The 12,331-nt window shown below is 36.2% G+C and overlaps 1 protein-coding gene across 1 annotated transcript in view; it reads left to right on the forward strand.

The window, feature by feature from the left end:
* The window catches only part of RAB3C (RAB3C, member RAS oncogene family), a 121,577-nt gene that overhangs the window by 56,708 nt on the left and 52,538 nt on the right, over window positions 1-12,331 (forward strand). The window contains exon 3 of the mRNA XM_021534337.4: window positions 1,344-1,462. Coding sequence (XP_021390012.1) covers window positions 1,344-1,462 — 119 coding nt within the window. The remainder of the gene's footprint in view (window positions 1-1,343; window positions 1,463-12,331) is intronic.

Here is a 12,331-nt window from a genome sequence, read left to right on the forward strand (position 1 = left end):
AATGCTATTTATATTAATGGCTTAAAATATCAAATAGGTGGGCTGGAACATTAAATAGTTATACATTTCCTATATTTCATATATTTCTATTGTGTCTCAATTTTAGTGCAGACATAGGTGGTTGTATTACAGAATCAGAGAATACTTAGTGTTGGGAAAGACCCCTGGAGATCATCTTGTCTAACCCCTGGGCCAATGTGGAGTCACCCAGAGAAGGTGACACAGGAACACATCCAGGTGGGGGTTGGGTTTCCCAAGAGAGGGACACTCACAACCACCCTGGGCAGCCTACTCCAGTGCCACCCTCAATGTAAAGAAGTTCTTCATCAAGCCGAGGTGAAACTTTCTGTGCTAAGTTTATGGCCATTGTTCCTTGTCCTGTCAGTGGGCACCACTTAAAAGAGTCTGGTACCATCCTCTTGGCATCTGTCTTGAAATATTTGTATTATATTAATAAAAGCATTAATGAGACCTGCTGCCAGCCTTATTTTCTCTAGACTAAACACTATTCTGGATATTGCATTAAATTTATTAAAAACTTGTTGCTACCATGAAAAGTTTTTAATGAGAATAAAGAAAGCTAGGAATAAGAGATAAGGCTTATATTTCTACATTTCTTGCTTTAAAGACAGTTGATTAAGATGAGAGAGAAAACTGGGTTGAGGTAAGGGACAGATTGCAAATTGGGCTTTTTTTGGTTTTTTTTTTGTTTGGTTGGTTTTTGGGGTTTGTTTTGTTTTGTTTTGTTTTTTGTTGTTGGTTTTGGTCTTTTGGTTTTGTTTTTGTTTTTGTTTTTGTTTTTTTTGTTTTTGTTTTTGTTTTTGTTTTTGTTTTTGTTTTTGTTTATTTTTTTGGTCAGCAAAAATCTGTATTGGTGTTTGATGACATGAGTACCTGTAGATTAAAATCACAAGAACAGAAAAATTAGACAGTGTCTTTTTGTTCCAGATGTTTCCTGGTTTCAGGATCCATCCTGTTCTTGTAATTAAGGTTCTAAGGATGCTATTTTGTTCCAGCATTTTATCCAGACTTCTGTCCCACTGGGAAGGTACAAGGCAGAATCAGAAGAGAAAGTTCTTACCCAACTCTCAGAGTGAATAAAATGAATCACTAATGACTCAGAATATATGGGATGACAGGGGGCCATGCCTTTCTGTTGCTCTCCACTCTCCCCTCATAACAGAATTGGTACATCCCTCCTGTTATGATCCAATGCAGAGTTCTCCTATTTCTACTTATTTTCAGGATTACAGAGTTGTACAAGAACTGTTCCTTTTCTATAAAAGAAAAAAAATGTTTTCAATTTATGTGTAATGTAAAAATTTTGTTTGTTATTGTTTCAGGACACAGCAGGCCAGGAGAGGTACAGAACAATTACCACAGCTTACTACCGGGGTGCCATGGGCTTCATTTTAATGTATGACATCACAAATGAAGACTCTTTCAATGCTGTGCAGGATTGGTAAGTAAACATTTGTAAAAACTGGAATTTATATTAAATAAATACTCAGAGAGTATGTCTGATATCACATACCAGCTGTGACAATATGTTCAAGCATTCCTGTATCTGAATATATGGTGGTTGGATTTTTATCAGTCAGGAAAGACAATGAATATTTAAAAATGTTTGCATATAATTAATTGCAACCATTGTGTTTTCTGTACTTTCAGTTCATGTGCATTATTGATACTACTAAAGCCAGAAACATGCTAATGTGGAGACTAACAGCTAAGATACCAGAAAGATTCCTGTACTTTATGGAAAAAAAAGATACCATATTTGAAGGTCATTTTTGAATTTAGTTTTTTTATCTGTAGCTGGATATACATTGTTCTATCCATCCTGTGAATCAAGTGTTAAAATGAGTGAACTTTATCACAATAGCAGAACCCCTAGAATGGGTGGAATTTGTATTACCTAGTGTTATGCGAACATATGGATGTCTCTATGAAAGCGGAGATACCATTTTAAGCTCAGATAAGTCAGACAATCTAAAGCTTTTTAAAGTAAAGCTAACATAAAAGGAAATCCAGAGTTTCCCTCAGTGATTTTTTTCCCCCTTTATGTGTTATTTTAAGACCCTTTTGGCAGTTTTCTGAGCAATATGAGTAATATTTGTAATGTGTTCTCCACATGCTCTTTTGTATGTAGCTCCCATGGGATAGCTGTGTTTGAATGAGGATTTTGTTTGGAGTTTGTGTCATTTGTTCAGTATATTTCTCTGGCTTTTGCAAATTTATTTTAAGATATGTTCTAGTGTGTACTTCTTTCAGGACAGACAAGGTCAGAAGTATGTTTCATACTTAAAAAGTAATGATGCTGTGATGCCTGCTTTTAACAGAAATAGTCACACAGCATTAAACCATCCTAGAAAAATAATTTTCTCTCTATCATACTCTTTTACTTATTATTGTAGTAGAAGTTGTCACAGAACCCATGGAGCACTTTCCCTCTCAACATCTGGTTTTTCTTGGTCTGTATAAGATGAGATTGGTCACATATCACTCTGAAAATAACTGAAAACCTTAGCTTGACTCTGCTGAAGTGAAATGCGATCTTGGGTTGCCTAACATTTCCCGTGTAAGCACCAGGGACGTAATAATTTACAGTTCTCCAGGGGAAAGGGGCAACTCCAGACTGTGTCCCAACACTTCTCCATCAAGTTAACTGTATGCCTCTACACCAAAATGCTCTTATGAGAAACTCTTCCCATTTTTGAGAGAATCTATAAGCTTGCATGAGTAGTAGAGATTGAGTAACTATCTTTGGACAATTTAATGTATCTGAGTGGAGTTTCTGTTTGATACTCCAAGAGGAAGGAACTTTTGCTACCTGTGAGTTATTACAAAGGGATGTTTTGCCCATGTTTTACAAGCTGGAAACATAGTATAAATACTTGCTATTACACATTTGTGACTACTGCACTCTTCAACAGGATGAGACAGAATCTGCTACCTAAAAGGACTTAGCTGAAAGTGTTAATTCATAGATCCTGTTGCAAAAGTTTAATAAAACAGGAGATTAAGGAGTACATCAATCTCCCAGCTGAACATGCAGATGTGACTGCCAATAGCACTGCTTCCGAGCCCTGCCAGATGAAGCACTTTCTTGCTTTGTCCTATTCTTCATTGTCCATGGACTGATTCTATTCTAGCACTGGGTTGATAATGTCTTGTCTAGGACCAGCTGTGATCTGAAAACTTCATTGTCCCATCTCCAGGCAAACCAGATGGCATGTCATGCATTATCTCTCTTCCTCTAACACAAAGACTCTTTTTATAGCAAGCATAAATATGAGTACTTATTATTAATTTTCCCACCTGTTTGTTTTCCAGTCTCCTAGATCGGTTATGTTTGGCACTCTTTGTCTCCTGGTTTAAAGTAACTAGGCTTCATGCTAATTAAAAAGAAAATAGTCAGTGTAAAATGAAGCAAAAAAATATTTTAAAGCTACAGGGTTCTCAAATAGATTAATTATGAAATATGATTTTTCAACCAGAAGTTTTACAAAGAGTTGACAGCTCTTACAGAAATTTGTTAGAAAGAAGGGATTGCAGTATTATGTGTTGAGAGCTACTGAGAAGTCATCTGCATGATGAAAGGAATGACAGATATGCTGAGTGAATCACTTGTCAGGATGAGACAGATTTGTCTGTTATTTGTATTTTTAATGTCATAAGCCCAGTTGCTGTTCTGCTGTTCTTTCTTTTTTTCATTACTCCCATCTCACAGCTCATAATTAATTTTGATCAGCCCTGGCTTCAATTTTGATAGTAATTGCACAGCTTACTTCTGAATGTGAGAAAAGTTAAAGAAAACTGGCAATTACCAAAGCTAGAAAAGCAAGTATGGCTATGTGCTGGTATCTGTGTCTTTCTGAAAGTTACAGAAGAAGAGAGCAGGGGCTTTTAAGTACTTTTCAGTGCTTTTCTCTGTCATAGATGTGCCTCTCTAAGCAGTAGTGCCTTTTAGTATACATGGACAACAGGTCAAGTCCAAGTTCAAATCACATCACATTGGCTTAAAGACTTGATCTAGAAACTGCACTGCAGTCAAAACAATGAATCTACAGGCACCTTTTAGGTTTGGGTAGAGGACTTTGGTTTAAAATGTGTGTTGGGATGATTTTTTATATGATAAAATAATTTTTGCATCCTAAAATATGACTGACGTTTCTCCTTTTTAACTGCAGATATAGATAAATAATATTTGTACCTCTAGATACCACATCTAAGTCAGCATATATCTGTTCAGATGTGAAAAATTTGATAGCCAATGTTACTATTAATCTTTTATATTTAAAAAATCAGTATCCATAATTTTATCTAAATCTATTAGCACCTATATATGTAATATGTAGCCAAGAATTCAGAGAGAGTGGATTTGTGCTGCAAGTCTGTCTACTAGCAAAAAGAGCAAATCAAACATGCTTTGACTCAGCAGTTCTTCCATGGAAATCTCCTCAGGGTCAGAAACTGCCTTTACTAAGAGGTTTTTTCTTTCAGAAATGCAGCTAATGCTGCAAGATGTGTGCCTTGAAATAGCTTGATGCAATTTGCTCATGTTATCCTAAAAAGATGAAGATTTTGGGTAATTATGTATTTGCTTTAAATAGGAATCAGTTGTAGGGCATACTTTTCTGCTTGCCTGAGTTTTAAAATAGAAAAAGGGTATAACCAAATAACTAAAACTTCAATTTAGCTGAATTCTTAAGATAGCATCCACATGTTTCAAGAAAGTGGCCTAGTGGAATCTATTTTCTTTAGAAATTCCTTCTAAATAAATTTGAAGGAGAAATAGGTGAATGTTGAGAGTGGCTCGATGTCATCACAATGAGTAATTTTTTAGTTCAGCCATAATGTCATAAGCTTGCATTAATTCCTCTTTTGTACTAGCACCTGTAGCATCTACATTTGTTACACTTTTCTCTCGATACATTTCACTTGGAGTTGCTATGCCCCTTTTCATCTTAATGTTTCAGTGCACATAAGTTGTGTCCTTAATGGCAGTGGTCCCTTATGGTAGAAAAGAGAGTGTGAAGGCTTTGTACTGTCTTTGCAGCTGGTACCAACTCAATATGCTGAGTTCTATAAAAATTCCAGGGAAATAAATGTCTCTGAGTTGAATTGAAACCTGTTTTTATAAATACTTTTCTAGACATCTAATAAATGAATTGGAAGGAATTGATATGTTTCAGCATGTTTCTAATGCAATATTTTACCTAGGTCAGAAATAGCAGGTATCTAAAACATGATCTAAAAGGCTGAAGTTTTATGTTCCAGGTTGAAACCCTCTATGTGAAACTTCTCTAGGTGTGAAGGATGAATAGAGATAGAGAACATGCTATATAGTTTTTTACACTCACTCTAAGATACTCCTCTGCACCTGAATATGTTCTCCCAAGTACAAATGTTTGTCCAGCAATATTTTTATCAAATCTGGTGACTGCTGAAGATACTGCTATGGAGGGCTCCCTTATGCATGAATTCAAAAACTGAGAATTTCACATTGCTGAATTCTCAGATTCAGGGGTGTTTCCTTAGGAAACACGTAAGGCTGAAGGAGTCTAAGAAGCTTTGAGCTATTGATCTCTTTTGTATACCTATCAAGGTGTATAAAATCAGTTTTTCCTGCATTTCTGACTGAGGTCTATGGGAGCAAGGGAGAAACTATGCTAGGAAACACCTTGATTAACTTTACCCTTTAAAAAATATAGCATTTGTGAAAATAATATGATAGATGTTTTTTACTATCCCTGTTGGGCAGATAATGGTTACACATCTTCTTAAAGAATTTAGAGGGTATTCCGCAAAAGATATTTCTCTTTCCTTTTCTTCTTTGCTTTTTCCAAGATGTCATTTTAACTACCCCTTCTCTCCTGCTGCAGACTGCTCAAGCTCATGATTTTTGAAAAGAAATCAACTGACTCAAAGTTTTGTACATGCCGTAAAGTATTATCCTCTCTTATCACTGACATTGCCAATGCATGGCTTTAGGAAAACTCTCCATTAAAAAGGACATTTACCTGTTTTTCTAAAGGTTTTTCTTGATAACATTTGATAGGATTAAGCATCACTCTAGCCTGAACTATTTGCTTTCATGAAGATACTTATATTTTTCTTCCTACTAAACCCTGAATTTAAATATGTACATTATAAATGGGAATTTCTGCAAATCCTGATCAAAATGGTGTCTTGAAAATAGTAAACCACCGACTTGAAAGTACAAACCTAATGAGAAAATGTCTTCTGTGGGTTTACTGTCCAAAAACTAATTCATGCATTACAACAGTTATCAGGAAAGACAGATGTTGTTAAGTTTTCATGGCATATTTCATTCTTTGCTGTCTTTATGCCCTTAAACCATAGAGAGAAAAATGTTTGTGGAACGGAATTTTTTTGTATGAGGTCATTGGTCCTACTGCCTCTTACTCACACTTGCTCCTTTCATTTATTTTGTTGTGGGACTAAGGGCTTCTGTAGTTTTTACACCACTCCTTGGAACCTCCCTCACTGTAAATGTGACATTTTCTTTGATTATAGGCAGCCACCCAGTATCAGGGTGTCCATTCAACTGTCGTCAGCTGCATCAAACCCTACTAATGCTGCCAGTGGAAAGATTAATAAGAAAGAGGAGTAAATACTGACAGAGTTCCCTCAGAGTGTACTATGTGTTTCTTTTCCCTCTAATTTGAGCTCAGGCAGTACAGTCAGTAAGTCACTGACAGAAGTCACACACTCAGGTCCTACTCAGTCACCAACTGGTTAGTGCAGCTCCTCAGTGGAGCTTGTCTCAACAACATGCTTCAGGGTTAAGCTGCTCTTGACTTCCACTAGACCTAATTGACTTAAATAACATTTTATATATCTATATCTATCTATATTTACAAGCTGACATGCTTGTTGATAAGGGCAGCTGTTGGCCATATCTAGACATGAGCTATTGCCATCACATTGCATTCTCCTTGTTAGCACCAGACTAGCTGTAGCTGCAGACTTGCAGCTACATCGTAAGTGTGGCTGCAACTTCTAAAAGCTGCACCTTTCTCTACAGCTGCCACCCCTGCAGGTAAGGGCTGAAGTTCTGGGGATTGATCTCTTCTTGTTGTACCTGGTCTGTGCTAAGTAAGGATGATCACTCCTTTCCTAAGACCTGTTTCCTCAGTCATAGAAATGTGGAGGTCTGTCTGATATGAAATGGGCAGAATATTTTATCTGGGAAAACATGACAAATTAGTAAATTATGCCTTGCTGCTGTTTACATCTGCCAAGAGGAGAGTTCTGGCTTAGCTATCCCCATAAACTTGCTTTGTTGGACTGGAAATTTCACAGTGGAGATTTATTGTGCAGTTGATGATGTAATGCAAATGCTCAGCCATTCAGAGAACTATTGTTTATTAAAGGAAGGGTCTTCCAATCTGTACCCATCCTTCTCTGCAGACATGATCACTGAGGGTTACACTGAGGTGGGCAAAACAAACCAGATAATCAGATAAGTATCTGAATGCGGCTGGGCTGAACTTCTATCCATTCATTAGATCATGCTAAGGTACTCTTAATGAGATTTCAATTTTGTCTGTTTTTTCCTACAATCATGCTTTTATTTGTGGAAAGGTTAAAGTGGAAAATACCTAGTGGTGAGCTGCTGGAGTTTATCAGAAAGACAAACAAACTTAGGAATGGTAAAATATAAAAGTATGCTAAAGAAAGTACATTAAATGCTGAGTTTAATATTTAGCAAGTCTGTCCATTTTATAGTTACACACTGACAATAATAAAAGAAACAAACCCTGGTATATTATAATCAACTCACAATGTTTACTTTTGTTAGTAATAATAGTCTTACAATCTTGTGTCAATAGAAGTTTTTGTTGGCTGAACAGTAACTAATGCACTCTTCTTATCTCCCTGTAACTTAACTGTATGTTGACAGACTTACACAGTTGCTCAGCATTCCCAAATGAAAACTCTGCTGCCAGCCAACAACATGAGTCCAGTCAGGGACTCAGTAATATCCCTGAACAGTTTCTACTCTCATCTGAAGCTGCAGATTATTCACTTTTCTCAGTACTCTAATATTCTGAATTTGTTACTCTTCAGAGGAATATCACAATCCCTCTACTGCAGTCAAATCCTGAAATTTGCTGATGGAGCTGTTCCTTTAGGGTTTCAATTTTACATAAACCTTCTTCTGTTGGTTGAGATATCTCAGTAGCATTGACTGCAGTTTCAGTCATGCAGCCTGGATGTTCAAAATCTCAAAAAACTAGGCTGTGTGAGTCAGTAGTAAAGCAGTGCACAACTTTGTGGGCAGTATGAAGTTCAACTGAGTCCTTCTCCCTCATGAACTTTCTTACCTTTGCTCCCCTCTCCCCTCCCCTCTGCACATGATTTCAAGATGCCCTGTTTCAAGTGTCAAACCTTGGCAGTTGTACAAGTATATTAGCTATGTGAGATGCAGTCTATATGTGGAGGAGTACAAGATTTATTGAAATTGATCCCTCTGGTCAAAGACTGTCATTAATGTTCTTGTATTGAAACATAAACTGCAATGTGACACAGCAATGTGACCTGCTGGTAGTGGTTATTTTCAAAGCATATCTAAATGCTAGTTAGGTGATTTAGGTTGTCTTTCATAGAACGTTGCAAAGCCTTGATCAGTAAACCAAGGCATTTATAGTGAATTCTTAATAATGATGGTTTTCTGCCTTCTTTTTAAGTCAGTTTTTTCCCTAATCTTATTTGTTGTGCTGTGCTATGATAGTCATAAAATTCTTAATTAAGAAAATATTAAGAAAATAAAGCCTTAATTGTAGCTACAGCTTAGTATCATCATCATTCTGCCAAGGATCCCTAAAAGAACTTGTCTGTCCTCTTAGTGTCAGATGACAACATGTTAAAGACAAATAAACATTTCTGATTTGGTAGATTTATGAATATAAAGTCATAATAAAATAAGGAAAAGAAAGGGAAAAAATATTTTAATTCCAAATTAAAGTTTCTATTTTTACCCCGTGCTCACTCTTATTTTCCACAATACAAGAGGAATTACAGTCTCTTTAAATAGGACAAAAAAACCTGCCTGCTATGTGGACCAAGATTTTGGATGTTTATTAAATATGCTTTAGCAGAAAACATACTTTAAAAGCACTGAATTTATCTAGATATTGTGAGAATGGGCAATAAAATCTGTACCTTCAAGGCCACAAACAGGTGTTAAAACTCACCACAGGGACCAGAGGAGGGACTGTCTGCTTTAATCCTTCTCTGTGCTGGGCACCAAGCAACTGAGGGCCACCTTAGTGGCTGAATATGTTGCAGTTGACTTTTGCAAATAATGCAGCACCACAGAGACCTGTGATCAAGCTGAGATTCCCATGGAGAGTCTGGGATAACAGTGTTTCCAACACATAAATTAAATTGTCTCACCCATACTTGGATATCATGGTGCAGTGCTGAGTTCTGCATACAAATTATTCTTGCAAAGCTATGCAGTTGTCCCTGAGATCAGACCCCACACATGTTGCTTTAGAAATTTAGGACTGACCATCGCAAGGGGTCAAGCAGTGGCAGCTCAGTGATAGCATGTGTAAAGTACTTAATCTCTGCATCATTGCTTTAGCAGGAGATTGACAGCTATAGTTTTGTTTGAGTTGATATGGTTTTATTTAATTTGGGCAGAGGGAAGTTGAAAGCATTGGTCTGTGCACAACTCTGGGAAGCAGCAAGGAAAGTTTGGAAATGCACATACTGCTGCACAGCAGATTAGTTTTAACTCTACCAAGGACAGTAGTGACTGCAATCTTTCTTCTTTCTTGATACCATTGGGATTTTAAAAAATCAAACTAAAAGTTGATTCCCACATGAAAACATGAGAAAAGTTGTACCTGCCCAATGTTCATAGCAGAGAAGGCTTTCCTAAGCTCTTCAACTTCCTTCTACTTGTACCAAATATGCTCTGCCATAAGTTCACATCAGGAAGACCTCCAAGGAGAAAAGTAAATCAATATTTTTTATCTTCAGTTGCCTTCTTCCATGCATATGATACATCTCTATTTACAGTGCTTTGAAGAAGCTTTGAACAAGAGAAGACAAAATGTTATATCAATTAAAAAGCAATTCATACAGAACAGCTCCATTGGAAAACCATAATACTGATAAAACTGATTTCAGGCCTAGTTTGGCAGACAAATCTGCATGACATTTTCAGTTTTTTATATCTGCATGATGTCCCCAGTTTTGTTTTTTAAAATAGGCTATTTAGACCTGGAGCAGGCTTACCTAGAGACAGAAGTCTAAAAAGTTAAAAAGATAAAACCAGATATATTATCAAAGGAATTTCAGGTACATTGTCAGACAAATCCTTCCCAAGGGACTACACCAGAGATGGACAATGGTCATGAGTTTTTCAGACAGAAATAAGTTTGGTCTATTTTCATACCAGGAATTAATTCCTCAATTATTGCTTCAGGTAATGAAGTCATGTACCCTGAGTTCTCTCCACCCTACCCCAATTCACTTTTGTTTACACTTTTCAGGGCCTGAGGCAGAGGGTGTCCTTGGTTCTGAGGCTTAAAAGGATTGTTTTGTCTGTCCAAAATGTGAAGAGATCTTACTAACTCTCTATGGAGTTCAGAGTTATATGCAAATGCAGTACAGGATCTGAAAAATATAAAAGCTAAAATCTTAAGGTACACTGAGAAAGAAAATGAGCATCTGTCACCACCTAATCTGTCATGAGGTGGTTGTTTTTTCCTATTGTTCCTGGGGGGAAAACTCTGTAACAAATCTGTTTTAATTGAACACATTAAATTCTTACTTAGATATGTGTGTACATTACAGAGGCAAAGTGTGCTAAAGAAAGCAAAAATAAAGTAAATGAAGTCAATTCTGCTTCAAAACAATTTTGAAGAAAGAACAAGAATCTAGCAGTTTCTTTTGCTGGTCAGTGAGAGGAGCCTGTGTATTACAGCTTGCTTTTTACAAGCCAGGGAGTAGCAGAACTGACTGATACAGCCTCTGGGAGAAAGGGAGAGAACAAAATATAAGCCAGGCAGAATGGACGGGAACACAAACTTCCTTTGATGTAATATTTAGCATTAGTCCTTTCAGTATAACAGAGCTGAGTGTTACGGCCTCTGGGAGAAAGGGAGAGAACAAAATATGAGCCAGGCAGAATGGATGGCAATGCAAGCCTTCCTTTGATGTAATATTTAGTATCAGTCCTTTTGGTTTTTCTTGCTTGGAGAGAATCAGCAAATACACCATTAAGACTCAATGACAAGAAACCTGCACCTGCAATAAAAAAAAAAAAAATACATAGATTAAATTGTTTATGCAAGCTGTGGTAAAGTTGAGAGAAATAATACATATTTTACTTATTATATATATAACTTTTATATATATAAAAGATATATATATAATATAACTTTTTGCATTGTATTTTTAGATGCATAAATTGAAATTTGCCATTTTAGCCTCTCTCCATATTTAGTACATCCTTTTAAAGGATGTAGTAAATATTTGCTGAGCTTTTAAACTACAAATGTTCAATTCTTTGCATAGAAGTTAAAGTTACAATTCTAAGCAGATTTAAATTAACCCCTGGTATGAAAATAGATTCCTTCATAGATCAAGGAAAATCAGTATTGGTAGTTCATCTGAGATACAAATGTTTTTTCAGTTATCATGATCTTCTCAGAGTTTTGTTGTCTATGCATATTTGAGTGAGCAGATTATAAAAAAATATAAAGTAACTAAGAATTATTAGGAAATGTTGCCTCTAGCAACTCATACAATATCTGGTAATAGAGATTTATATTCTGAAAGGCATGGGTGTTTAAAATTACTTTCCAGTCTCCATGGAAACTCTACTGAGTTAGTTATTGCAGTCAATGCTTAGATATATAAACAAAAGTGAGGCTATGATAGCTAGAGGGAAAGTCTGTATTTATCTGAGGTTGTTAAAGGGCTTTTTATAGTGTCTACCATAGCAAACCTGTCTTCCAATCCAGTGGGCTATTAAAAATCCAAAACTTAACTTATTTTCACATTTAAGGTTTTATACTTTAAATAGCTATTTAGGGATCTTGAATTTTCTTTCTCAAAAGAGAGAACTCGCAGGACTCATATTTTGAAGAATTTCGGGGTATGTTATAAGCTGTTTTATGAGACTATCTAAACTGCAAGCTTTGAGCTAAGCTGAATTTGTTTTAATTCCAGTTCTATTGTCTCTTTCTCAATAAAGTTATACAATGAAATTTATTCAGAGCTTACAAGAGCTGTCCTGTCAGCTTTATTTGAAGTATCCCAGGAGGAAGATGGGAACTGT

The sequence above is a fragment of the Lonchura striata genome, chromosome Z (genome assembly GCF_050655825.1).
Source record: "Lonchura striata isolate lonStrDom1 chromosome Z, ASM5065582v1, whole genome shotgun sequence".
Taxonomy (NCBI): Eukaryota; Metazoa; Chordata; class Aves; order Passeriformes; family Estrildidae; genus Lonchura; species Lonchura striata.